This window comes from Aspergillus nidulans, chromosome VII, assembly GCF_000011425.1.
Source record: "Aspergillus nidulans FGSC A4 chromosome VII".
In the NCBI taxonomy this organism is placed as follows: domain Eukaryota; kingdom Fungi; phylum Ascomycota; class Eurotiomycetes; order Eurotiales; family Aspergillaceae; genus Aspergillus; species Aspergillus nidulans.
In genome coordinates this window covers 1,224,118-1,251,209 of record NC_066263.1, presented here as the reverse complement: position 1 = coordinate 1,251,209, position 27,092 = coordinate 1,224,118, and the positions used below count along the sequence as shown (strand labels likewise).

The 27,092-nt window shown below is 52.6% G+C and overlaps 10 protein-coding genes across 10 annotated transcripts, besides 1 other annotated feature; 3 read left to right on the top strand and 7 right to left on the bottom strand.

The window, feature by feature from the left end:
* Window positions 1–27,092: part of a sequence feature (contig 1.25 1206..229102(1)) that runs on past both edges of the window.
* Window positions 1,157–2,113, top strand: ANIA_01600 (NmrA/HSCARG family protein; the record flags this gene model as incomplete). The annotated part of the gene is made up of 1 exon (XM_654112.2): window positions 1,157–2,113. The coding sequence occupies one exon, from the start codon at window positions 1,157–1,159 to the stop codon at window positions 2,111–2,113; it is 957 nt and encodes a 318-aa protein (XP_659204.2).
* Window positions 3,287–5,999, bottom strand: ANIA_01599 (protein pbcR; the record flags this gene model as incomplete). Its single annotated transcript, XM_654111.2, has 5 exons — window positions 3,287–4,357; window positions 4,467–4,747; window positions 4,798–5,383; window positions 5,461–5,789; window positions 5,878–5,999. 5 exons carry the CDS (start codon window positions 5,997–5,999, stop codon window positions 3,435–3,437), a joined length of 2,241 nt encoding a protein of 746 aa, XP_659203.1. The 3' UTR covers window positions 3,287–3,434.
* On the bottom strand, window positions 6,909–8,614 carry ANIA_01598 (protein CYP503B1; the record flags this gene model as incomplete). The annotated part of the gene is made up of 3 exons (XM_654110.2): window positions 6,909–7,366; window positions 7,419–8,313; window positions 8,363–8,614. 3 exons carry the CDS (start codon window positions 8,612–8,614, stop codon window positions 6,909–6,911), a joined length of 1,605 nt encoding a protein of 534 aa, XP_659202.2.
* Window positions 9,931–11,217, bottom strand: ANIA_01597 (uncharacterized protein; the record flags this gene model as incomplete). Its single annotated transcript, XM_654109.2, has 3 exons — window positions 9,931–10,267; window positions 10,359–10,870; window positions 10,928–11,217. The coding sequence occupies 3 exons, from the start codon at window positions 11,215–11,217 to the stop codon at window positions 10,182–10,184; spliced, it is 888 nt and encodes a 295-aa protein (XP_659201.1). The 3' UTR covers window positions 9,931–10,181.
* On the top strand, window positions 11,487–12,542 carry ANIA_01596 (uncharacterized protein; the record flags this gene model as incomplete). The annotated part of the gene is made up of 2 exons (XM_654108.1): window positions 11,487–11,838; window positions 11,893–12,542. 2 exons carry the CDS (start codon window positions 11,487–11,489, stop codon window positions 12,540–12,542), a joined length of 1,002 nt encoding a protein of 333 aa, XP_659200.1.
* On the bottom strand, window positions 12,768–13,763 carry ANIA_01595 (glutathione S-transferase family protein; the record flags this gene model as incomplete). The annotated part of the gene is made up of 4 exons (XM_654107.1): window positions 12,768–13,225; window positions 13,292–13,481; window positions 13,555–13,702; window positions 13,759–13,763. 4 exons carry the CDS (start codon window positions 13,761–13,763, stop codon window positions 12,768–12,770), a joined length of 801 nt encoding a protein of 266 aa, XP_659199.1.
* ANIA_01594 (uncharacterized protein) lies at window positions 14,550–17,605 on the top strand (the record flags this gene model as incomplete). The annotated part of the gene is made up of 3 exons (XM_654106.1): window positions 14,550–15,513; window positions 15,576–15,862; window positions 15,917–17,605. 3 exons carry the CDS (start codon window positions 14,550–14,552, stop codon window positions 17,603–17,605), a joined length of 2,940 nt encoding a protein of 979 aa, XP_659198.1.
* On the bottom strand, window positions 17,945–19,254 carry ANIA_01593 (uncharacterized protein; the record flags this gene model as incomplete). Its single annotated transcript, XM_654105.2, has 2 exons — window positions 17,945–18,212; window positions 18,272–19,254. 2 exons carry the CDS (start codon window positions 19,252–19,254, stop codon window positions 17,945–17,947), a joined length of 1,251 nt encoding a protein of 416 aa, XP_659197.2.
* Window positions 21,012–22,379, bottom strand: ANIA_01592 (FPP/GGPP synthase family protein; the record flags this gene model as incomplete). The annotated part of the gene is made up of 4 exons (XM_654104.1): window positions 21,012–21,326; window positions 21,383–21,791; window positions 21,852–22,006; window positions 22,065–22,379. 4 exons carry the CDS (start codon window positions 22,377–22,379, stop codon window positions 21,012–21,014), a joined length of 1,194 nt encoding a protein of 397 aa, XP_659196.1.
* Window positions 24,170–27,041, bottom strand: ANIA_01591 (uncharacterized protein; the record flags this gene model as incomplete). The annotated part of the gene is made up of 2 exons (XM_654103.1): window positions 24,170–25,122; window positions 25,220–27,041. The coding sequence occupies 2 exons, from the start codon at window positions 27,039–27,041 to the stop codon at window positions 24,170–24,172; spliced, it is 2,775 nt and encodes a 924-aa protein (XP_659195.1).

The window sequence follows — 27,092 nt, the reverse complement described above, 5'->3', positions numbered from 1 at the left end:
ATCTGTATTTCAGTCCCTAGAGCAGAGCCGGGCTCATAACTATTAACTCTCAAGGTGATTGTTAGTGTTGAATATAGTTATGTGACTAATATCTGTAATAAATAATTACATTAAAGGTCTTAATTGTTATGGGATGCTCCCATAACACGCACAGCGTAGCGTACGCGGCTGTGGTCACGTGGCTCCCCATCCATCTCCAATTTCTGAGCTGTCCTGTCCCGTTTTCTCTTCTTCTCGAGCGATTCCTTCTTGTACATATGGCACGATTAGATAGGAAGATCCGTCTAAATACGTCCCTTAACATTAATCTCCTAACTTTGATCTGTATAGACAATTTATAGCATTTAAAGAGCTTCAGAAGGCAAGAATCTCGGTATCTGAAGGTAGCTCGGCCCATATAGATAGCTGTAATCCGTTTATGGCGGTAATCTTATCATACGATCAGGCGAGAAAGATGCTGGATATTGATTAGTAAGGAGGAGCATTTCGCCGGTTGACAGTATCAATATCAATGAGACCATTCTCATCCTCCCCAAGATTTCGCCGTAAGGCCATCTTAGTATCAAGTGATACTTCATTACTTACCCGAATCTCAAACCCACCTGCCAAATATATCTGGGCAACATTCAAGAGCTACCTTTGTGAATCTGAACGGCTCTTGGTTCAGAAGAAGATCACTAAACTGGCTTGAGTGTCGTTCTTGGCAGGATCCGTCGCATCAGGGCCATCTGCGTAGGAATGTGTAGACACTGGACCGGTCTGTGTACCTTCTCTATGCAGATTTGATCATACAGAGGATATGCCTGGTGTTGTCGACTTGGGTGGCGCTGGTGGAATCATCCAGTGATTGTCACCAGCAATAACACAGCAGAGGAGCACAGCTTCTAATCGTTCTGGCTGTGATAGTACGTATATTGCACGCATATTGCAGTCTCAGCGCTCCTGGGCAGGAGAATAGTAAGAACAAGCTGTTGAGTAAGACCATGCATGATGCTTCACTTTTATTCTTTTCTTATGCTAGGCTAAGTAGCGGCTAATTCCTTCGCTCTTCACCCGGAGATAAGCCTGGATTTATGTCTTTTACTCCGGTAGCTGCTCGAACTTAAGAAGAGCCAGAAGCCCGTCTGTTTATCCTCATTGCGGGCATCTCGCTCACATGCCCTCTGGCCGATCTAACAGTAATATCACCATGGCGCAACTTCTCGTTGTCTTGGGCGCGACGGGCCAGCAAGGCATCTCCGTCATCAACCACGTCTTGTCTGACCCCATTCTCTCCAGTAAATATTCGATCCGTGGCGTCACACGAGATGCCTCGAAACCGGCTGCACAAGATCTCATGATGAAGTCACTCGATATTGTCTCGGCGGACTTCGACGACCCGGCATCGATCTATGCTGCCTTACGAGGCGCACACACCGTCTTCGCCATGACATGCACAATCTATGACGAGCATGCCAAAACACGTGAAGAAGACCAGGGTAAGACTATCGCCGATGCGGCCGTTGCCGTTGGAGCGCGGTACCTGATCTGGAGTACTGCGACGCACGCCGGGAACACGTCCGGCGGGAAATATTCAGTCCCTGCATTCGATGTCCGCTGGGACGTCGAGCAGTACATACGCGGCCTCCCCATCCAGAGCGCGTTTGTGGCGCCGGCTACCTTCATGCAGAATCTGCGCGACATGATGGCACCTCAGCCGTGTGAGGATGGCACGTACGCCATCGCCAACATCCACTCTCCGCAGACGCGGTTTCCCTGGCTGGATGTCGTGGCGGACCTGGGGAAGTTTGTTGGTGCCATTCTCGAGCAGCCAGAGAAGTACGACGGTAAGGTGCTTGGGGCCTCGTCTTGCATTCATTCGCTTGTAGAGGTGGCGCAGATTCTCAGCAAGGTGTCTGGCAGGACAGTTAAGTATGTGGTGATGCCGGAGTCCAAGTTCCGATCCTTCTGTCCTCCTGATGGTGCGGACAGCATTGTGAATATGTTTCTGTTTATTCAGGACTATGGGTACTATGGTGTGGAAACAGAAAAGGTGGTTGAGTGGTCGATCCAGCAGGTCACAGGACGCCTTATTACCATCGAGGAGTTTGCCAAAACTCTTCACTTTGCGTAATTGCGGGGGGCAATGTATATAATATGCACTAGCCAAATCTGTTTATTTTGAGACTGTTTCTGTACTAGGACAAGGAGCACTGACACGTAATTGGTATGGGGACGAGAGAGGCGTTATATGGCATCTCTCCCAGCAACGAAAGTAAGGCACTGTTTAGAACACCGATCCCAGTCCCGGTGCAACTGTCCGTTCAGACTACTGGCAAAAATCCTCCCTGTCTTAGAATACCTGTCCGTAGTCCCATACGTTGCCTCTTTCACAGTCCTCGGTTGTTGATGCATCCCATACATGGCTCTACATGAAACGGCCTTAGCCGAAATGCACATAGTATGAGATGTATTATCTTGCAATGTCGAAGGTGTCAGCTGCAATTAGGATCAGCACCTTTGAGACGAGAGAGCAAACCACTCGAGTCAACGTCGTAATGCCAGATGGAAAGGAGCACTGCCATATACACTTGCTCTCGCTCTAAGCATCGGCACCTCTTTAACCGAGCTAATTTCTGCCTAGTCAGATGCTTCTGCCATCGCCAGTTGGAATTCTGCTCATGTAGTGTGCTCAGCGGCCGGTAGGCCATCAGTAAAGGCCTTCTTTTCGTAGTCTGTTGAAAAATCTTGGTTGCAAGTGGCCTAGCATCCTCTATTTTGCTCTGATCTTAACTTGGCTGGAGATGTTCTTAAATGCAAAAAGTGGTGTGAAAGCTAAAATTTGATGCTGTTAAAAACTCAAGATGGGAAACGGGAAAATAATTGTTCTATCAACAAGCTTGTTGGATCTTTTCCATCAGAATCGTGGAGGAAATGCAACAGAGGTCCCCTCTGACTTCTAGTAACAATGGTGTTTCTATACCTAGCTACATTATGGAAATCCTATAGGCCCAAGATATATATATGGATATAGGTTATACGACTCTGCACAGCTTCTAATATAGGATGGAATATCGAAAACCAATCGCAAAACTCCCCACGGCCTGAACGATTGGGACTCCTCCGACTTATACCGACTACTGAAAATTCCCAGTCACCAGCTAACTCCACGAACGGCGATGGAAAGCAGCAGTATGAGCGCCACAAACTTCCTAGGAGAGCTTGGAAGAGCATCTAGAAAGTGAAAACATGAAGATATTTCTCAAGATGGTTCAGGATAGAGACTAGAGCATAGGACAGTAATCTTCAGCGGTTGATCATTGATTGAAGATGCATGGATGCGGCCATATATGACTCGCCCATGTGTGAATAATATCCATGAACTGCTCGATCTAATCAAAGACACACAAAGCTCAGAACGCTAGTTGCAAACCAGAAAACCTCCCAAGGGATGATCATGTGTTTCTATCTGCGCAATTATCCTTCATTGCTGCGTCTGGATCAAAGCCAGAAGGAGGGTTTGGCAAAAATGGCGCGTCTAGATTGTACAAGTCAAAGCCCATGTTGGTATACTGGCTCCAATCCATGCCCACGTCGTCCATCTGGTCTATATTCGGGAGGTCCCCCAGACGTTGGCCTTCAAGCGGAACCTCCTCGTCGTGCATAAACTCAGCAGCTCCCGCCTGAGGAGAACATGATTTTGTAGCACAAGACATTGACCGGAAAGGTGGAGGGGCTATCGAAAACTCAGTGCCGAGGGGGGGTTCGTGCGAGAAGGCAAGAGTATCCACGTCCGTGGACGCCAGCGACGGAACCCAGGATGCCGGACCTCGTGAGCTGGAAGCGACAATTGATCCATCATCCGAGACAACTTCGGCCATGTTCATGGCGTGAGCGTCTCGGCCCTGGGACGGGGGCTTAAGCTCCCATCCCGTGAGCCACGCCGCGGCCTGCTGCAGCCTCTGGCAATTGTTATCCCCTCCGCTTTCAAACCACGACCGCATCTTGGTGAACACGGTGGTTAGTTTCGTAGCAGGCCACAACGGGCCCCATCCTGCGGTCATCTGGATCACGCGATTGAAGCGCCTAGAGACCTGCAGTCCGTCGACTTGCAACACGGCGTCCTGCGCTGGTAGTTTGGCTGCCGCAAAGTATAGTTTGACCAGGATGATGAATGTGTAGATTATCCGAATCAGGTACATCGCGGGTAGGGCTCGAATGGTCGACATATCCAGTGAGGTGAACACCCGAAAAATATTATCTATCGTATCCATAAACTCGGTAATCGCATGCGGCTCGATTGCCACAATCGGTGGTGGTGGCGTCAAGCGCTGGGCGTTATCTTCGGGAACATCATCACTCGTCGCTGTGCAGTGGGCTACTTCGTTTATGTACAGGCATGAGAAATAATACGAAAACTCGAGGGACTCTAGACAATCCGCATCAGTGGCTGGGCAGGCGATCAAGGACAAGCAGGGAGGAGTTACCATCCCAACCATCACCAACAGTCCTACGCCATTCGCTGAGCTGTCGTTTGAAAGCACGATGGGTTACCTGGATCTGAATCGCTCGGGATTTCGCGGGAGCTGAAGCCTCTTCTGCGGACAAATGCATCGCGAATTCTTCAGTGATATGCTGCAGCCGGATATGCTGACACAGAAGCCTGTCCGATAGAAGGGCCGCCGGGGAATTTTCCAATACCTCCAGACATTCGTCCATCAGACGGGTCCATCTCATGATGTTTGGGGCGCGGAGGGACATGGAGGTACTGCATAGACTAGGTTAACGCTGCCGCGCTCTTGGGTATGTCTTTCTCACTTCGAGCAAATATAATGACACCCAAGCCACACGCGCCGAGCTTCCAGCGAGTCCGCCTGAAAGGCGCTTCCAGGACCCTTTTTCATCTCCCGCCGAGGAAACATGGGACCCCCCCAAGATTTGGCATTCAAACTCTCCCCTAGCCTCATGATCAAGGCCATATTGGCTGCTGTGTGGCTGATCTGGTAGATATCCATCTGCTCCCCCGGCTCGACAGGCTCAATCGTGCGATACCATGTGGCGGATACAATCAGGGCCTGGAGCAATCCGAGAGTATACTGTTCGGTTCGCAGCATGCAATGCACGTACGCTTGAACAATCAGCTTTCGCAGTTTCCGCTGCGTCTCAAGCGCACAGAATCCCGACGAGGCCACGTCGAGAATAGCTAGAAAAAGAATAGGGTTGTTCCGTCGGACGTCGGCCGCCGTGGTGCCTGTCGCAAAGACGACGACCGGAAAGGTGGGCACCATGTTGGTCAAATAATGACTGAAGATTGTCTCTGTGGTACGAGCATCCAGGTCGGTGATGTTGTCATTCAGCCATGATCGGATGCTCGAGTTCAGATCTTCCGTCCCGGAATTTCCTCCTAGGCAGACGGAAGGTGGCCATGTTAGCGATGAAAGTAACTCGCCACGATTCCAGACTGGATCTACGCAGACTCACCATTGAACGGTATCGCGAATCCCATGGGGAGGTGCTGAAACGGTTGGATGTGGTGCGACAACTGGGAAGGCGAACGGAGTGCGGTGGAATGGGCAGTCTCCCCGTCCCCAGCGCTGTCCTGCAATTCTGCGGACGACAATATCGTTTCGATTCGCGACTCCATCTCCAGGATACTGTTGATAGGTTGGCGCTGTCGCTTCCCCGGTTGACTGGCGGCATCCACGCACGGCTTGCCTGATTTCTGGCACCGAAGACAGGGCATGCCCGGGTTAGGCTGGTCGCATCGTACTTTCGAAGCGCGGCAGGACTGGCATGCGCGCAGGTTGTTGCTGTTAGGTCGAAAACGTCGGTTGGTGATCTCTAAATACATTCCTCTCGAAGTCGGGGGTCTCATCGGTTGCGACACATTTTACTCACAATTTCTGGCGCCTCTGGTGGGGTTGCTGCTGCTCTTCCCCCATGCTCATATCCCCCGATTCCGCGCCTTCATTGTCGGGATGCGAAAACGGTGACGTTCCTGTCGAACTCCACGGGTACATGTTGTATATTGGTCAGGTAGGAGTCAAGGATCAGAAGGGAGAGAGAGGCGATAGAAAGCTGGCTGAAGGAGGGGCTACGTCAGCATAGGCACCCCGCATTGCGCTCACGAGAATCAACGGCCTTGAGCAGCCCCAGCAAGAATCCTAGCGCTGGTCGTCTCTGGCGTCAAAAGCGAATGACACGGCAAGTTGTGTCGATACTGAGTACAAAGAGCGTTGAAGATTGGGTGCCTAGGGTTCAGCCCCATCCGCCCAGACTAAGCTGGTAGCGGCTGAACATGGTCTCTCAAGGTGCGCAGATAGTGCTGACTGTATTCGTGCGGCGTTACGAGCAGACGAGTAGAATCGCGTCTTGGGTGTTGACTTGGCAAATATCTCACGCTCGAGTACGCTTAGCTCTGTTAAACACTTCACTGCCCGCGTAGGCAAGCGTTGGGGCCTGTCATATCTCCCGTTCAACGAAGGGGACGATGTAACACTGCCAGAGGATGACTCTTATGGAGCCATGATAGGGGAGACGAATACTGCACGGAGCAGAGCCCGTCCTGCGACATGGTTCCTGAGTGGCGTTGGTACTTTGGGCCGCCGCCAGCCCCGTGCTGCCTCCTGGATTTCTATATTAAGCTAGTTTTAGTGCCAAAGCCCCCCCCAGACCGACCAGCGGATCAGGGAAAAGTAGGCTCTTAGCGAGCTATCCTACTCGGAAGGAATCCGTGATTACAGTGGTCTAGATTCCCTAGTAGGAGAGATGCAGCTTGGCCGCTGGTAGGCTTAATTCTATGTGTAATATTGATTAGACACCACAAAGGAAAGTAAAATCGTTACATGCGCATTATCTGGTGAGCACGAATCACATATCCGCAATTGACCTTGGGCTACTCCACAGGCGAGGCATCCCTCTCCACCGGTCTAGGCTGAGACAAGCTGCGGCGTGATCGACGCCTGCGGCGGAGCCACCACCCGTCGTCTCATGAGCAGACGTGCCGACGGATCTGGATACAGGTTCTCATCGGCCGTCAGATTCCGCGGCCTTGTCGCGCCCCGGGGGTATTTGAATTCGTAGTCGGTCAACAGGTGCGCCATGATGATCTTGATCTCGTTGGAGGCGAAGAAGCGGCCGGGACATGAGTACTTGCCGTGGCCAAAATGGAGGTTGTTGTTGTCGGTCATGGCGAACTGGTGCTTGTTGGCTTCCTCGGGGTTGAGGCGCTTCTTGTAGTATCGGAACCCATCGAATTGGTCGGCACCGGGTTCCACGCCGTTGTCCTGGAGGATGGCCGCGGAGGGCATGCTGAAATGCGTTCCTTTGGGCAGGAGGGTGCCGTCCGAGAGCGTCAGGTCTTCCGAGACAATGCGGTTGAATGCCACTGGAGAAAGCGTTAGCGGAATTGTTTATCGGATATGACAAGGAGTACCTACAGAGACTGGGCGGGTTGATGCGTTGGCTTTCTTTAAGAAAGCTGTCCAGCTTGCGCATCTTGTTGAGAGTGGTCTTTTTCCAGCCGCCATCCTGGGCAATTACGTCGTTGATCTCCTCGCGCAACGGCTCAAAGTACTCGGGATGTTGGCAGAGATCGTAGAAGCAGTGCGCCGCCGCCATGGTTGTTGTGTGGATGGAAGCCAGGCTTAGGAGGAGCTGGCGGTGCGCCAGCTTGTCGGGCTGCCCGTCGTTCTCGTTTGCGCCGTCCATCATCCACTGGAGGAGATCGTTGGGCTTTACATAGTCCGGGTTCCGCTTGGCCTCTTCTGCGCGGCGCTGGCGCACCATGGGACTGATGATGCGCTTCGCGGTCCGCAGGTTCCTGTGGATTGCCCAGTAGCTGGGGAGGAGGTGTCCCACAATCGGGTGCATCCACTTGGGGAAGCGCCGCAACAGCATGACGGTCGCAAAGACGTTCTCGGTGTAGTGAATAGAGGTCTGGAGCCATTCCTCATTGCGGCAGGCGGGGACGCCCAAGAACACGCGTGCGGAGATGCGCGCCACGATGCGAAGAACGATGTGGAACACATTGACGCTCTGCCAGTCGTCTAGGTTCGCGGGGATCTCCTGGTCCATGGCGAAGAGGAGCTCCGACTCGATGACCTCGATGAAGGAGCCGAGATTAGGGGTCAGCTTGGTCTGCAGCATGCGCGTATGCAGGTCGCTCTCCAGGAGGATCAGCGTGGTCGAGTACTTTCCCAGGAGATTCTTGATATGCGCGCGGATGGCGCTGATCTTCTCGTCAGGCAGGGATCGCAGTTCCTCGACATACTTGTTGGGGATAACCAGGATGTCTGAGTCGTTGCGGGCGACCTTGAACATGGCGTTCTTGTACTGTCAAGCGCATTAGACAGAGTCCTGGGGGAACGGTAGCATTGCGTACCTTGGCGTATCCTTCATTGACCTGCGCCAGAGCGCCCTGGGAGAAACGTAGTCCTACCAACCATTTCGGCTCATACCAGAATCGGAAGCCCACGAAAGGGGCCTTGAAGGATTTGGAATATGCGACCAGGGTTTGGAGCAGGTAGACCACGCTAAGAACGCCGAGGATCTCCAGATAGAGCTGCGAGCGATCAATGGATGATGGTGAATCGGAAGGGATGAGGGTCCCAGAGTGCCAGGTATAGTTGTCCATATCTGCAGAACTTAGCGTTTCTCCAAGTTTGTTTTAGCTGTATCAACAATGCACATAGTTTAGTCGACATGTTGACGGGAATACTGGGCTAAATATGCCCAAACTCGACGACCCTATACAAGAATTCCTACTATACACTCCTACCTGTAATCAATCCTACGACTCCCTCCGACGGATGGTGTCGGCGGGTCGGCAAGGGATCATCCCTTGAATCCTTCAAGATAATCCTCAATCCACAGGCAGTAACCATTCATAGTAGTGTCACTGACTAGACCAAAAGAAAACGAGATGTCAACCGGCAAACGCTCGACTTACCAATAAAGATGCAGGACCTTCTGTCCTGTAACTATTAACCCATTATTATATAACTCTGTTTTTTTTTGCAAAGGGACGATCACACCGCTTAGACAATCCACAGCTATCCATAGAAACTGAGCTACCTACAGATAATGAGGATTTTTTTTGAAGCTATCGAAAAGCTATATATTGTTTATATAGATCGTAGTTAGGAGATCAAGACTCTCAATACAGTCATTCGTTGCAATGTTAGTCACATGACCAGACTCGACAGGCGGGGCATATTGCTTTCTTGACCGCCTGCCCTTGGGGTCTGAATAGCTTAGTCAGTATTTAGTAAGCTATATAGGCGGCCAAGGCGGCCATGTCGGCCATCCAATAATTACGAGGACTTCGTCTCTATCCTTATCGACGCTAGTAATAACTCCACCGCCCCACGGGAGTCGCCTGGGATAGGTGGCCCCGCCGACATCAGCCTCTCTACCGTACACTGTCCGCCTCTTCCCTTCGTCTATTCTTCTCCTGTTAGATTACATTGACGACCCACCACAATGGCCACATATCGGTACGATCATCATGATGGAATCCAGACTCAGGAGCTAATCCAGTACATAGCGAAGCTTGGGGTCTCTTCCAAGACGAGAATACCGTCAGTATATCTACAGGAACAGGCCTTGGGAGGAAGACGATCAGCCCCGATCAGAGCGCGGCATCGAGCACAACGATACCGAAAACAGAACTCATCTTAGAGCTCCAGCGGCTTCGACAAGAATTGCGAGAACTACAGTCGGCCAGGTGAGTATTCCCATATACCCAGTTCAAGCGCTTTTAGCATGGCGCTGATTCCACTCTTCCAACCATTCCAGCCAAAATTCCCAACCCACCGACCAACCAGAACAACCAGGCAATGGTCTCCCCTCTCGAGAAACAGCATCCGAAAAGTCTGAAACATTCCGGTGCTGGGAATCCTGTTGCAATGGCCGATTATTTTCCAATCGAAGTAACCTGACGCGACACCAGCGGGAGCGAAGGGGGGAATCGGCGAAGCTGCGGTGTTCCTTCTGTGATGCGGTTTTCTTACGCAGCTCCGCGCGGAATGCGCACGAGGCGGCCCGGCGATGTCGTCGGTGAATGGTAACGGGAAATTGCATAGATCAATATCCGAATAGAGAAACAAATCGTCTAGAGCATCAGCTAGCATTGGTCATGCACGAGCTGTCCCCTCTTGCGTCACTCCGTTGACGTCAGAGCGTCAATAGATGAACAAGTTCTATATCTGGGACTCATCATGGCCATATAATGAGCTAGCATTCTTGCGTTCATATGCATTTATCATTGGTTCTGCCGAGTAAAGGTCTAGACATGATTTATCAATAGATAGCAACACACCGACACTCAATGCTCTGACGAGCTGGGTACTGATCTTGATCAGGCAAACAGAACGCACCATGTGCCGTGCCGATGATCGCCTTTCCATTGCGGAAGCCAGATGAGGAGAAAACCAACGCTTCGGTGGGCTCCTGGTCCCCGATATACCACCAGCTATGCTTTCCATCACCGCTCAGCCCATCCGTCGGGCCCTCCCCAGCCGCCATTCGACCATCATACTTAATGACAAAGTTGGACGAATGCAGCCCGTTGTAATACTTCCGGCTGATTAGAAGCAGGTCCTCGGGCGGCATCTCGGCCGCATCAGCCACCATCAGGGGGTCACGCTGCACCCGCGTCAACGGGCGCCAAACGTTGATCACCTGGAAACTGCCGTTGCGGACATCGTCCGCGAGATCGGGAAACATAAACTGCACGATGCTGAGCGCGCCCTGGGGGGTCTGGTCAATGTGTACGCGATACGCGGGCCCCTCGACGCCCTGGTAGCGGTCTTTGATCTGCTCGCCGAACTCGTTGCCGGTGCGGGTGCGCACTGCATGGTGGAAGGCAAGCACCCGCTTGGCCCCGGTGCTGCAGTATTCATGCAGATTAGACTAGCGCGTCATGGAGGCGAACGAGCACACGCACATATCTTGGACCAGTTTCTCAATCTCTCGGTAGTAGACCTCTTTGATCTGGGTCTCGTCGGTGGCATCCGTAAGCGTGGAGTGGATCGTCGCGTACTGGAAGCCGTTGCGATCCAGCGAATACTCCTCCTTGTAAGGGCGCAGATCGCGGATTCGCATTTTGTGGGAAATCATGTCCTTTTGGCCCAGCATGACGGCCATGTCGTTGGTGGCAGGCGGAGACCCATCGCTGTTGGGCACGTAGTAATTCACCACTGCGTTGACGCCGGGGGGAGACGTTGCATCAACCATGGTTCAGACAGTGTAGACAGGTACCGACTGTTCTGCTGGTCGCAGCCATCTTGTCCAGCATGGTGATCTGATAAATGCGAACGAATGGCCGCTGTGGAATGTGGATTGTGACGATCTGATCTGCGCCGTCGGACGGGAGGGATCGCGTGGGCCCACTCTGGCTGATCCTTCGGCGTGGGATCACCGAGGTGGCTTTCAGTGGTCGATGTAAATAACACGGCCAGCGCAGTCCTTCCATTCGTTTTTGATTCCTTCCATTGAGAACGAGAATGGTCTCTCTGAAGACGGTGCAAGCATCTAACGCCGGCCTTCGGGCGCTCCCCAACATTACGGCCTTGTTTGTTGGCGGCACCAGTGGCATCGGCCAGAGCACCCTGCGCCAGCTGGCCCGTTACGCCGACAGCCCGACGGCCTATATCATCGGTCGCAACGAGGCTCGCACCCGGCCGTTCTTGTCGGAACTGCAGCAATTGAACCCCAAGGGCCGCTTCCACTTCATCGAGGCGGATGTGTCGCTCGTACGGAATGTGGACGCCGCGTGCCAGCAGATTCTCCAGCAGCAGAAGAAGCTGAACTTTCTCTTCATGACCCCGGGCGGGATTTCTCTAGGGGGCCGAAACGGTATGCAGACGGAGACCCGTCCACGGAGTACCTTGCGCTAACAAAAAGATACAGAAACCGTCGAAGGCATCGACTACCTCTTCGCTCTCCGCTACTACTCCCGGATGCGCTTTATTCAGAACCTCCTCCCGCTGCTGGAGGCGTCGAGCCCAAGCCGCGTGATTAGCGTCTACGGCGGCGGCTTCGAGTACTCCATAAACACGGCCGACCTCGACCTCAAGCACAACTTCTCCCTGCTCAACGCCTACAAGCACTCCATCACCATGACCTCCCTGAGCATGGAGCACCTCGCCCGCACCCACCCGGCCGTCAGTTTCATTCACGTCTACCCGGGTCTCGTTGGCACCAACATCTACACCAACAGCTTCCCAGCTCCGGTTTCGACCTTCTACAATTACCTCGTGTGGCCGTTCATGAAGCCGTTTTCCGTGGATCTCGGCGAGAGTGGCGAGCGACATCTTTTCCATCTGAGCTCGGCACACTACCCAGCAAAGCAGGGCATTGTGCCCCAGGGTGTTCCGCTGGAGGCTGGCGAGGTCGCTAAAGGCATTACTGGGGAACCGGGGAGTGGCGCCTACCTGTTGAATTGGAAGGGGGATGTTAGGCCGAGCACCAAGATTCTGGCGCAGTATCGGGAGCAGAAGATACCTCAGTTGGTTTGGGATCATACTGAGAGCCTTATGGACCAGGCAGTTCATCGATAGGATGAATAATAAGCAATTGTTGTTTTCGTCGCTTTGTATGGGTGGGTGGAATGTACTAGTACTTTATAGAGCAAGCAACGAAGATTTGACCTGATCTTCTATACATCCCAGAGACCAAGTAGTTGCTCGACTAAATACTGTATACTGCGGAACAGATCCGCCTATCTGATTAATCCAGATCTTCCACAATTATTCTACCCATATATAGATCGCAGTATTACTGTTCTAAGGCGCCCTGAACGGCTCCGTGGGCGGTGCATTCGGCAAGCCCTCCTCGACAAACGGCACCTCCTCCACCACTGCCTTCATGATGGGTAAATGCATAACCATCATGTACCAGCCCGAAAAGTATGGAAAGGCCTCCCTCCACTCCTTATCGAAGATCTGCGCGAACCCAAACGACACCAAGCTGACACACATGATATCAGCCAGCGTCAGGCGGTCGCCCACGAGATACTTGCGGTCGCGCAAGCTGTCCTCGAAGACGCCGATGGCCTGCGTCGTCTGCTGCTGCGCCTTGAGCACCTCCTCCTTGCTGTACGGCGTGTAGCCGATCAACGGCCGGACCCAGGACGCCATGCGGGTGACGACATCCGTGTTGGTGAACGAGATCCAGCGGATGATCTGGACGAAGTCGAGCGAGCTGCTGCCCAGGAGCGTGGTCGTCGAGTCTTCGTTGGTCACTGCTCTTGTGAGTGTTATTCAGCACAAAAGCAAGCGTATCATCGTAAGTCGAGGGGGGAACGCACCGTGCAGGGCAATCGCCATACACTCCGTCAGCACCAGGCCGTCTGCGCCGACAAACGTCGGGGTCTTGCCCAGCGGGTTCAGGTTCCAGTAGAAGTCTGGGACGCCGTTGGCCGGCTGCAGCTCGACTTGCTCCAGCTCCAAGCCGATGGATTTTGCGACAGCTTGGATGCCTAGGGCTCGGGGGCTCCGCTGTTGCCAGTTAGCCCTGCGACCATATGCTGGGCTTTCCGACTCATAGGGATAACATGAAAACGGTGCTGACCTTGTACGTGTAGAGCTTTCCAAAGCTTCCGCGCTCCTTCAGTTTCTCTTCTGTACTGCCATTCTGATGCGGCAGAGCCGGTGCGTCGACAAGCGTATCCGCGGTCATAGCTGGGTGACGCGTGGGATTCCGGGGTGCATTGAGAGTACTAGAAAATTAAAATGTTCAGATGCTATATCACGGGACAAGGAAATATTCAAGTACTTCATTGGGAACTCATGCATCGGAGCGATGGATCATTCCGACACCGAAGGATCAGTCCCCCGACCCGCCGGGATTATACGCGAAACCCTATAGGGACGGTACATTTCTCTAAGGAAGTTCAGGGTCTCTAGAACACTGATTAGCGAGAAATGCAATCAATTTTGTGTATATCAGCTCCTACGACTCATTGTGTCGCACTCTGTGCGTCAGGGAATATCCCAGGGAAATCTTGCGGCCCATATCTGGCCTTCCGACTGCTAGCTCGAAAGCTTTAAGCAATTGATGGGTCTAAGGTAGACAAGATGGTGAAGCTAGGTCATCCGAACATGGATTGACAATGAATTACAGCTCATGATATTGCTTGCCGTAGACGATTCCATGCTCTCCAGAGAGCTCTAGTTCCCTTGGGCAGACAATCCATAAGCAATTGATTATCTCGGTGACTGTTACCGCCGGATTGAGCATATATGCAGCCCCCATGTAGTTCGCCGGGTGGTAGGCCTGTCAGTCCGTCTAATCCATAGACAAACTTCCATGACTCGAACACAATCTTGAGGCTGCAGGCATTGCTCCTAGAGACATAAGCCAGTGCCCAGGCTATTTTAAGGACTGCTCCCCCGGGGCGAAAGATGATCCCTCCGTGCCCGTTCACTCCGTCACCGACCGCAATAGTCAGTCTGGAGTGCCTCTTGAACAATGTCCAGGTTGACTCTGGCTGACATCAAATACCTGGAACTCCCTCTCTATCGTTCAGTCTACATGCTCAGCTTCTCCTCGCAGTCAGACGAACCATGACTTGCGCAGACGTGACAGATCTATGCACGCAAGCCTCCCAGCTGGTCCAACAGCTCCGGACAAAAGATGGAGAGCTGGGCTTTATGTCCGCGGCAGTCTACGACACGGCCTGGGTGTCCATGGTCCAGAAGACGACACCAGAAGGGCGTCAATGGCTCCTGCCAAAATGCTTCGAATACATCCTGCGGACCCAGCTAGAGGATGGCAGTTGGGAGACCTACGCCTCCGACGTCGACGGTATCCTCAACACCGCAGCCTCCTTACTGGCCCTCGAGACCCATGCAGAAAGCCGGATTGCCAGCACCGACCCTCCCGTGGAAGAAATGAAGGAGCGAATCGGACGGGCACGCGCGGCCCTCTCACGACAACTGCAAGCGTGGAGTGTAAAAGACACTGTTCACGTTGGCTTTGAAATCATTTTGCCCGCGCTTCTGCGGCTCCTGCGCGAGAAAGGGCACGAGTTTGAATTTGACGGGCGCGCCGAGCTCGACCGGCTGAATCGCATCAAGCTCTCCAAGTTCAGGCCGGAGTACCTGTACTCCGCCAGAACCACCGCGCTGCACTCGCTTGAGGCGTTTGTGGGCATGATCGACTTTGATAAAGTGGCGCACCAGAAGGTCAATGGCTCTTTCATGTTCTCGCCATCGTCCACGGCCGCCTTTCTCATGTTTTCCTCCTCCTGGGACGACGAGTGCGAACAGTACTTGCGGTTGGTGCTACAGAATGGCGCCGGAGGGGGCACTGGAGGAATGCCGAGCGCGTATCCTTCAAAGTATTTCGAGGTCTCGTGGGTAAGGGGACAGCTTGCTCGACTAGAATCAAAGCTGACTGAACTTCAGGCCCTTACCACGCTCTTGGACAATGGATATTCTACAGGCGATCTCGGTATCGAAGACACCGACAGCCTCGGCGAGATGCTTCGCGATGCGTTGGTCAAAGGAGGAGGTATTGTAGGATTTGGTACGATCCCACAACATGGCTCTATCACTCTCCCTCACGTAGCTAACCATTCTGTTGTATAGCTCCGTCGATCCAGGCAGACGCCGACGATACCGCCAAATCGCTTATTGCGGTCTCCTTGTTGGACAAACCAGTCTCGGCCCAGGGACTAATAGATGCATTCGAGGGCCCGATGCACTTCCGCACCTATCACGGCGAGAGAGATCCCAGCTTCACTGCAAACAGCAATGTATTGCTTGCGCTGTTGAATACGCCCGATGCGGCCACTGTGTCGCCCCAGATCGAAAAAGCAGCGGCCTTTCTGTGTGATGTCTGGTGGACGGCCGACAGTGAGATTGGGGATAAATGGGTATCACTTCTTTTCGCAACAGAAATGGAAATAGCAGAGCGCTGACTCTCTCAGAACCTCTCCCCGTACTATCCATCCATGCTCATGGCTGAGGCGTTTGGGAAGCTGCTGCAGGTATGGTCAGATGGCGGACTCAAGTCGATTTCCAGTCAGTTTATCAGAGATCGAGTATCGGTCTGCCTGTATCAGGCATTGGTTCGCACACTACAGACTCAGAACGAGAACGGATCCTGGGGATCGCACTCCCACGAAGAGACGGCATATGCTATTCTGACCATCGCTCACGCATGCCAGTTGCCCGTGGTGAATCAGCTGTGGACGAATGTGCAGCTGGCTGTGTCTCGAGGCCGCAAGTTCCTGCAAAACAGCGCAGGCGACAAAGCGGAGTATCTGTGGGTAGAGAAGGTGACATACAGCTCAATTCTCCTCAGTAAGAGCTATGTCCTCGCCGCGCTGAAGGTGTCCTTCGAACGTTCTTATCCAGCCTGTCTGGCGAATCTGTTCATCGTCAGCAAGAAGCGTGTCATCGAGTTCGCACGCTTCCACTCCATGCTTCCCCTGTTTTCGAGCATGGAACTCTGGAAGGTCCGCGCTGCCATCGTCGAAGGATACCTGCTCCTGCCACAGCTGCGCGACCGACGTCTTGCCGTCTTCTCTCGCACGGGCATGGAAGAAGACAAGTATTTTGAGTACATTCCGTTCACCTGGACCCTGTGCAATAACCGCAGGAACACCTTCCTCTCCACGAAAACCCTTGTCGAGATGATGGTGATTTCGTTCCTCAACTACCAAGCCGATGAATTTATGGAAGCGGTAGTCGGCAGACTGAACAGCAGCCAGAGATCCATGACCCGGTCCTGCATCGACGAGATCTTCCGCGACCTCAAGGACAAACCGGAGCTGAATGACGCAATCCAGGCCCAGTCTGGTCCAAGAAACGCAGACGCAAACGGTCACAGGATCCTACCGCAAGCCAAACGCATCAAGATGGGGTCACAACTCCCAAGCGACGTGAGCCGCGTCCTTAGCGCCTTCGTCCACCACGTCATGGACCATCCCAGCGTGAAGGCCGCCGCGCCCCTCGAGTACGAGCGCGTCAAGAACGAGCTTCAGGTCTTCCTGCTGTCGCACATAGAGCAGGCCGACGACAACGGCCGCTTCGCCGCCCAACTGGAGTCCACCCGCGACGACTTCGAGACCGCCCGCTCCAGCTTCTACCGCTGGGTGTCTTCCACCTCGTCCGACCACACCTCCTGCCCCTACTCGTTTGCCTTCTACCAGTGCCTGCTGGGGTTCGAGCAGGCGTCCCACAACGCCGCGTGCTTTCAGACCTGCGAAGAGAAGTATGTGGCTGAAGCAATGTGCCGCCATCTCGCCGTGATGTGCCGCATGTACAACGATTACGGATCGCTTGCCCGTGACCGCGACGAGAAGAATCTCAACTGCGTCAACTTTCCCGAGTTTGCCCAGGCCGGGCCAAAATCAGATGCGGTTCGGCAGAAGCAGCTGTTCTCTCTCGCTGAGTTTGAGCGGTCCAACATGAAGCGGGGCTTGGAGGTCTTGACAGAGATGGCGGCGCAGGATAGGGCCAAGATGAGGATGCTGGAGAAGGTGCAGATGTTTTGCGACGTGACTGATGTGTACGGGCAGATTTACGCTTTAGAGATATTGCGAGTCGGATGTGATCTCGCACATGATTGTTTTATGCTTGAATTACCTGCACAATGGAGTAACTCTACATGATCACTTCTAATCTATATGGTGTCCTAACCTTTTACATTGATGAATCAAGACCCTGGGCCTATGATACCGCCAGCTTTCGACAGCCCGAGACCTCGAGCACCAAAGTTATGTTCAAAGGAGGCATATTGTTGAATATGATGGTTGTTAGCTTCTCAGAGACATCTGCAGATGCCTAAGGAACCGTATTGTAGAAGCATGAGCCAGGTATATAGAACAACACTTAGAAAAAAAGTAGTCCTAGATCCCAGACACTATTGCTATGTTACGCTTTCATATAATCTAGACCCTCTCCTGATTCATCTACTCTATAGTCATATTCTGAAATAGTCATCATGCTCATCATCCTTTCTTCCGATTATGGGTCAAGTGGCTTTTCACCAACGAGCCCGCTGACAGAGCAGAGCAAAGACTGAGCTCTCCAGCCAGCACGCCAGCCGCCACCAGCAGGGCCAGCTCCTGTGCGTTTCTACCTGGCTGTTCGGGGTCGGCCCCTTGGACGCCCATCATGTGCAGCATTGCCTTTTGAGGGCCCAGGACTGTCCCTCCCCCAACGGTGCCGACTTCAATGGAAGGCATGAAAACAGAGATTTGCAAATCACCATTCACACTGCTCGGGAGTTAGCGCCGCAACATCTATCAGAATATCTTTAGAGGCAGTGTACTCACTTTTTCATCACGGTCAGAGTGTTGCTGCTTTGCACATTCTGTGCGGGATCCTGACCAGTGGCAAGATAAATCGCCGTGACAACATTGGCGGCATGGGCGTTGAACCCTCCCAGAGCCCCTGCAACAGCACTGCCCACCAGGTTCTTGGAGACGTTGAGCTCCACGAGGGCCTCGACACTGGTCTTGAGTGTTTCTCGAACCGCATGTTCAGGTATTGTCGCCTGCGCGGTCACGGTCTTGCCTCGCCCCTCAATCCAGTTCACAGCCGCAGGTTTTTTATCCGCACAGAAGTTCCCCGACAGCGAGACGACATCCATAGACTCGAACCCGTGCTTTTGCATCGCCTCCAGCGCTTGCTCAACCCCTTTGGAGATCATGTTCATGCCCATTGCGTCGCCCGTGCTGGCCGTGAACCGGATATAGAGGTCCGAGCCAACGGCCGTGGCCTTAATGTTTTGAAGCCGAGCGAAGCGGCTGGATGCATTGAACGCGTCCTCAATGATGAGAAATCCTGCATCAGAGCCCAGCCATTGTTTTGCGGCGCCGGCTTCTTCGAGACTGGGAAATCGAACGATAGGCGCTCGGGTCATGCCATCGCCCAGCACCAGAGCAGTCACGCCTCCACCGGCGTTGATCGCCATGCAGCCACGATTCGTGCTCGCAACCAGCGCGCCCTCTGTCGTGGACATGGGGAGAAACACCATCTTTCCGTTGATTTTGATCGGACCGGCGACGCCCACAGGGATGGGCATATACCCGATCACGTTCTCGCAGCAGGCTCCGAGGACTGCTTTGTAGTCGTATCCTTCGTACGGGAGCGCGGAGCCGTCCGTTGTGAAGTCGATGTTGCCAGTGGCTTGATGCTGGGAGACGATTTGCCGTCGCAGTTTGACAGCCCGAAGAGGGTCCTGGAGCGCGCGTTCAAGGCTGTAAAGGGGGATCTGGCCCAGCGTGCCCAGTTCGATGATCTGACTCTCAGGCATGGCGCGTATCTCCACATCAGATGGACGTTTGCTGTGGCCAGAACCGACAATGGGTCGGGCTGCCACTGCCTTTGGCACTGGGGGTTGAGTCACTACTGTTCGTGAACGTGCTGATCTGGTCGCTGGTCCGGAAGGCGAGGAGGCCTTTTGCTTGGGATTCCATGACCCGAGTACAGCCAGGGCCAATGCTGCCGCCAGGACGAGCTGGGGTACCCAGTACGCGAGTGCGCTGATCGATAAAGCTCCTGTTGCCCGGCTATTAAGATAGGCGCCGATCGTGATATTGTGTACAAAGGCACGGTTCAACCGGGCATCATCGCTCTTATCAAAAGCCCCGGCGACATCACCACACTTGAAGAGATAGACCTGCTGATATGCTTGCGCTTGGCCACTACCGTCGGCAGACGATACCGATACACTTGCAATGTCTCGCTTCGCAAGACCTCGGTGCATGGCCAGCATCTGCGTTTCGGCCTCAGCGCTGCTCCCACAGGCCTGGCGAACAGCTTCCAGCCATGCTTCGCTATGCTGGATAGGAGACTCTGTATGACTGCATGTCTGTTAGTAGTTGGTCTCACGGCAGGACTCTGTGTTGTGCCTAACTTACCTATCATTATGGATCCGGATCTTCGCACTTGGGTCAGCATGCACTTGCAGAATGGTGTCTCCTTGATCCAAGCGCTGGGTCTGGGGTATCGTCAGCGACGTCGTGAAGCCCTCGATTGTGATTGGGATCCTAACAGGCAGCATCCATACGGACAAAGCGTAGCCGATGCATATACACAGGCATGCTCGGGAAAAACGTTCGTGGCTCCGGAGAAAGTCCCTGGCGGCCTTCCCTGCTGAGGCCGCCGAGTCGAAATAGGATCGCATGAAGCCCCCTCCTGCATTCCACGGTGGCGTCAGGGATGTGAAAGTGTCCATATCGTTGGGTTTGGTGCGGCCGTGGGAAGACTGTTGGTGTTTCTTATTGACGTCCTGTCTTCCTGAACAAGAACGTTTTGGGAGAGAGAGCCTCCGGTTCGCTACACGAATTCATTCAGTATATACCACAGCGTGTATTTATTAGCATTTCTGACTAAGAGTCAGATGTACTGAGGGAAATTATGCTACTGAAAATCCACCGCCGCAATCCGTCCAGGGGATCGGAGGATCGCAGGGGGATCCGACCACATTCGGCAGGTTGGGATCGGCACCATAGGGGAGGATTCGAGACAGGGCCGAAACGGTAGTGTTAGCTAGCTGATTACGCCTCTAGGCTAAATCTGACAATTGGGATATCCTATCATCCACGCATAGTAGAACGTGGCAGAACGTGGCACCGCTGCACGCCGTGGGATCGCCTACTCAACCCTATCAATTCACTCCTAGTGAAGAATGATGCGTTCCGAATGCTGTATCTCTATTTTATACGGCTGTAAGCTAGGAATGTGAATGAATCAGTGGCTATTAGCCATAACATTTCCATGCTCGTAGTCGCCGTGCTGGGCCCTTTCGCCGTAGTAGTGTGCAATGCAGTCTTCTACAGTAGCATTGGGCAGCAGAAACAGCTCCAACCGGATCAAGTGTCCCGAGTAAGTCCCCGGTAAACATAGGCATAAGTACTGCGCTTGTATCTAGAAAATAGTCCATGATCCGATATGGTCGGAAAGATATGTAGTGTTTAGGACAGGCCCTTAGAGATACATAAAGTCAAGAAGAAACAATGTCATTATCTCATCAAATGCGCAGGACTGTCATATTCAGTCTGATAAACCTCAATGGCATGCCTGAAGGCTGCTCAACATTGCATCCAAAAGAGCCTCCATGAAAGGGTTCGGAGTCTTGAACTCCCGAAGCAGACTGCGAGCCTTCCTGTCCAGCCCGTAAAGCACCTCTCGCGTGTAATCTAAACTGCCAGCATTGTCCAGTATGCAGACTGCTTCTTGCTTGATCTTCATGTCATCCGTTTTGAGCCTCAACATATGGAGCAGAGCAGTTCTGTTCTTGGCCCCTTCTCCGATTGCATGGCAAATGGGGAACGAGAATTTGCCCTCCGTCAGGTCTTCGAAGAACCCTTTCTGGGCGGCCATCTAGTGCGAAGTAGTCAGTCTTCTTTAGTTCTCGATCTGGTTCGACGAAGACGAACCTTCTCTTCTCTGATATTCTTGTAGTCGTCGAGGATCTGAAAGTAAAGCCCAAGAACATCCACCAACTGCTCGACGTCAATGACCTGTCTGCTGCTTGTCTGGAGCAGCCGCACTATCATCCGAAACAGTCCACCTGTCTTGTTAGCGATCATCTGCAGATAGTCATCCATGGACGGAGGCAGCAGGTTATCCCGCCAGAATAGCTCCATGCCTTGACCGCGGTGCAAATTGACCATTTCTTCGTTGAATACCGAAATTGCCTGGGGCCAGCTCCGCAGTCTAAACAGCTGGTTTTGCGCCAGAAAGTAGACATAGTTGGCGGAGTTAATGGTCTGGGCGATGCCAAACACTTCATGTGCGCATGGAACACCTCTTCGGAGCTTGGAACTGTCTTGAATATCGTCGATGCTGTGGAGTGCTTATTAGCTCGTGAAAACGCGATTGAGCCAGAGACTGGATGCAACATACAGCAGGGATGCATTGTGTGCCATACCAACAGTGGTTGCAATAGCCTGGCACGACTGTTCGTCAACTTTGTACCAGTGGTTGAAGGCCTCCAAGAGCTTTCGGCGGATCTCTTTGCCTGGGATCCCAGCGATGTAGTCATACGGCTCTCTAATCACCTGTGGAGTAAAAGAGATAAGGTCAACTCTCATGGCTGATGAGTGAACCAGGCCCTACCGTTTCATTCGCCGCCTTCCAGTACATCGACAACTTCTCGTCGATCGTATCTGGGTCGTCATGGAATACATTTGGCGAATTGTTCACATCTGACATCCGGGCGTCGTCGAGGCTGATATTGGAGGAGGCGCTGGAGTCGTGAGAACCGTGGCTGCTGTGGCTTCCACGCGGCGAAAAGTACCCAGTCTGGATTTCTTTTTCAGGCGTTACAAGGTCGTGCTCTTTGTACTGCGACGGGTCTTTTTCAGTTCTGGGAAAGGCTGTTTCCTTGTATTCGGACAGTGGCTCCAGGGCAGAGTCAAGTGGGGGTGACATGTTGGTCAATGTGAGTTGACTCAAATAGCGAGGCCATAGAGCTCAGTGTTGATTATATCCCTTGAGACGAGGCTGAACGATGTTATCTAAGGGTGTTAATACTTGCAATCGGGAACTCGCTTGTGTCTTACTTCGATGTGATATTGTATTCGGACGGAGCAGAAGGATCAGCGGGATCCGTCACCCGTGCTTATTCTCAACAGATCCCTCGTAGAGGGACCCCGAACAGTAAACTGATAGTCAAAAAATCAGAGAATGCGTTGGAATAATAGTACTGAAGGAGGTCTATGGTCATACTGGAAGGGAAAACATAGAAGGCCTGGTCGTTCGCCGTTCAGGCTGTACTCGCCGCTGTCCATCCGTCAGTGTATAGCCCAGCAGATTCGGCAGTGTATGATTCGCAGACAACGCCAGCCTTATGATAGAATCAGCAAATGACCGCCATCGTTCCCCATCTGAGTTAGTTGATCTAGACATTCTCTTCATGTAGAATTATTTTAGTGGGATGAAGAATAGAATATGTTGATCGGCTCAGCCGAGATGGCAGGCCGTTGATTTCCCGATTTAAATCTCTTCAACTGTGCCAAAATCATGTTACTTTAAGAGCTCGTTTAGGTCCAATAAAGCTTTAGCAAGCCGGTGCCGTATAGCCGCTCCTGTATTCTTCTGGCTTGTTGATATCTCATTTCGCTCTAAATTGAAACCTAGAAAAGCCCGATCTCCGTATACCAAGAACTATCGTGTGTAAATAGCTCGTCCTGTGGAAACCTCTTTTCATAAATCACGCAGTATTCTTCAGTTCATCACAATTGAACCACAGCAGATCTATCCTGGAGAGATATTGGCATCAAAAAATTCCTCAGTTGCTCTATCCGCTCTTTATGTCTCGTCTTCAAGATATAAATAAACACTTTGAGGTTGATCTAAAGAAGCCCATGCTGATATAATGGATCCCAACTTGTTCAACTTGTCTGCTTGGTGACAATATCCACGAGTATATTATACTCCAACCATACCCTGTCCCCCCACTCCCAAAGTCAGCTTCTGCTCTTGCTGTTCTGTAAATACGCATAATTGACACTGCCTGCACGATGGACCGCCAGGGGCTGGATCTGGCCGCGTGAACGAATTGGTCGAGTAATGATCGCGACTTGGACCCTCTTAGCGTCTTCTGGCGGTTTCTGGTCTTATGTAGTCACCGCTCTTCAGACGGTAAGCAGATTGGCTCTGCATCTGATGATGGGACTATCAGGCTATGGGTGCAACCATGGGCAACTGATAGAAGACACTGGCTGGCCACTATTGCAGTGTAAACGCATGGGCATTATAGGAGATTGGCGTATTAGCAAACTGGCAGAACTGCTTATATAATTTATATAGTTTACTTTAGCTGGCAACCTATCTTACCAATTACGACCTCTCTAAGCTGTGCTGCGAACACAAGGGGCTATATTACTTCCTATGCTGTTACAAGAGAGGGCTGGTGCAGAATGGTGGACCGAAAAGGAGAGATAAAAATGTACATACAGATATACGGTCTGGTATATCGCCAACTGTCCATGATAATGGTTTTCTCGAGGACTGGACGCGAGTAACTGGACTCCCATGGACTCTTGAATGACTGCCCCTTTCATATATCAGATAATGAGGAATTCCAGTTCCCGTGTTAGGGTACCAGCACCAGCCCAGGAAAAGGCACTACCTCTCGATTCCACGAACTACTGTTGATCTGCCAAAATGGTACCAACACCTAGCTTCATCCTTTACTGCCCCTTAGGGTACCCGTAAAGTCAATCTCTCCCTCGGACCGAAGACCTTGAGCGAACTGATTCAGGCGAGCCGTCTACCAAGTAGTCACGATTTGGAGTTCGTGGTCTGTCTGGAGACAAATTGTAGTTCCTCGGAGTCCCACGCAGACCTGTCTCTCCGTAACCAGAGTCAGACATGTTATATCTCTCGTGCGCCAGGTGGGAGTCGTCTATTTCTCGCGGCGGGTACCGCTGGCTGGTTGGTCTCGCTGCGGCCCCCGATCCGCTAAACCTGGATTCTGGTGGAGAGTCGATATCCCCACCCAGGAATGAGCGCCTAGACGGTGTATAAGAGGTCGTTTCCCGATATGACTGTCCTTGCTCGCGGACGGATTGGCGTTGATGAGTCACTTGACGCTCATTTTCTGACCATCTGTGAAATTTAGTAGAGCCGACAAGTTGCCTTTTGTACGCCTGCCCTTCTTTATCATATCGCAATCCTTCCATCTGAGCCAGGGTCTCATCATCCACGGTTCGAGCGGCTCTCAAATAGTCCTCGAATTCGGCAATAGTTTCGTGGACTTTGCGAAAATGCTCCGCGGTTAGAATGGCCGGAGCCCTGCGGCCCTTCCTGCCGTTCTCAAAGAAGGCCAGGCACATGGCAATATGAACAGCATTGCGGATCTGCCGTCCATTCCAGGGTCCTCTCTCGTGCAACTTATAGTGCTCGTCGAACTGCTGCAGGACAAACTCCCGGATCTCACTGTCCATCACAGTGACATGGTTTGGGCCTGCAGTGGCTCCAGGGCTCAATTTGTCGTCCCGCGGTAGTCGCTGTAGGTTGCTCTCTAGGATCTTCGCCATATCAGTGCGGTTCAGATGCGGATAGAACAGGCTGAGGTGCACACGCGACCGGAAGGCTTCGTCTAGTGCGCCAACTCGGTTGGTGGTCAAGAAGAGGACCCCGCTGTAGTACTCTAGGACCCTGAGAAACACTATTGCGGTGTGAGTGTGAGGATGCCTTCATATTTACATATCTGCATCTGCAGCACAACTGGTCCACCAGCACTGCCTGACAAAATGGATACGTACCTGAGACCAACGCATTCCGCTCTACATCTGTCCGGTTTCTCTGAGTCAGGAAAACATCTGCTTCATCTAGGAGCAAGATGCAGCTCCACATGTTCGCGTAGCGGAAAATCGCCTTCAGTGACGTTTCCACCTCCGCGGGCCCCGTGCCCAGATCGCCGCAAGTAATCTGGAATAAGGGTTTGTCGAATTCTAGCGCCACTGCTTCCGCTGTGGCAGTCTTGCCGACGCCGGGGGCGCCATGAAGAAGGATGACGAGACCGCGGCCTTTGCCCTCGAAGATGTCGGGGACATGAGTGGCCTCGTCTCGGTTCAGGACCTGTGCCGCTCTGTCAAAATGGGACTTGACCGCAGCTCTAATTATCATGCGGTGGCTATCTTTGATCTCGATCTTGTCCAGATTGGCTTTGGTCTTGAGCGTGTGTGGTCGGAATTTGTCAACATCCAGCCGCAAGAACTTCCTGTCCCGTAACGAGTATCCGTAGACTCTTTTGGGAAGCAGCGCTAGATCTTCGTCCGTCCATTCCTCTTTTATAAAGACCCGGTCGTCGATCACCCATTTGTTGTCGAGGAGATATCGCTCCCTTGCTCGCCAGTAGACAAGGTCTTCGCGCGTGAGTATCCTGTTCAGCTTCTCTGCCACAGTCTTCTTTTCAGTCATATGCCATAGACAGAACTTCGCGCCGTCGTTGATGGCAAGGCTTCCCTTCGTTGTGAAAGGCTCACGGAGAGAGGACCAGTCGTCCATATGTCGTCGTGCTTCCTGGGTGTCCAGAAAGACCTCGCTATCGACATACTCTGAATCCTCCGGCTTGGACTCCGTGGACTTTCCGTCTGACTCGGTCCGTTCAAAGAGACCAGTAATGAGCGTCCAACCTGCGTAGTAGTGGTGCAAGTTTTCGTCCTCCACGAGCGCTCGGAATGCTGTTCCCTGCCGAGCACGGTTTGATAGGAATCGCTCGTAATTTGGATGAAATTTCAAGGGATAGAAGGGCAAAGCGGTAATGTCTTTCTCCCCGTCGAAATATTCCATCTCCAATTTGCGCCAACAGACGGTGTATTCTTCACCATCATGGTCCAGGCAGTATACATCCGCCAGAAGACGTCCTATGTCGGAGGACAGCCAGCCGCTGTCGTCGATGCTGATCGGATGATCGGCTGGGATTCGGGTCAAACATCGGAAAACAGTCTGGACTGCTGATCGATCCAGCATCTTCGTCGTCATGAGCGAGGGGGCGACGTAGATTAGCTCACCCGGCTCAAGCAGCAATGAGATTTCCGCATAAGACAATCTTCTACTGGTTTGGGCGTCCAGCTGTCGGAGAGCGGTATGGATGGGTAGGATCGAACTTTCCACGAACTGAACGAAGCACTTCATCTGGTCAATGGGCGACGGCGACACTGATGGAGACAGGCCTTTGGGCTCAGGCTCGCTGGGGGGGATAGAGCCAGACGCCAGCACTCCTCTCTCCATGTCAGCTAGGATTTCACGCATGTCGTCAAGATAGACTCCTAAGATGTAAAAGGGGTACATAAACACCAAGTTGTCCTCCTCATTCAAAATAGAACCGTTACCCAGCTTGCGGGTTAGACGTTCGAGATGACTGAGCACTGTTGGCGATCTTATGCGCACCCGGTGCAACTTGCGGTTTTCACCAATTTTTTCCGGAGATTCGGCCATCAGAGGCCTGTGATTGCCGGAATATGTCTTCTTCTCGATTGCTTCTCTCCTCCTGAGTTCTTCACGAATCTCTTCCAGAAGGTTGGGCCGGCCGATGCAGACTTCAATCGTATAATCCCAGTCGTCCCCCACAGTTCGATTCATAAAGCCCTGGAAATTATAGTATCTTACCCCGAGATTTACTCTCCGGTCCTC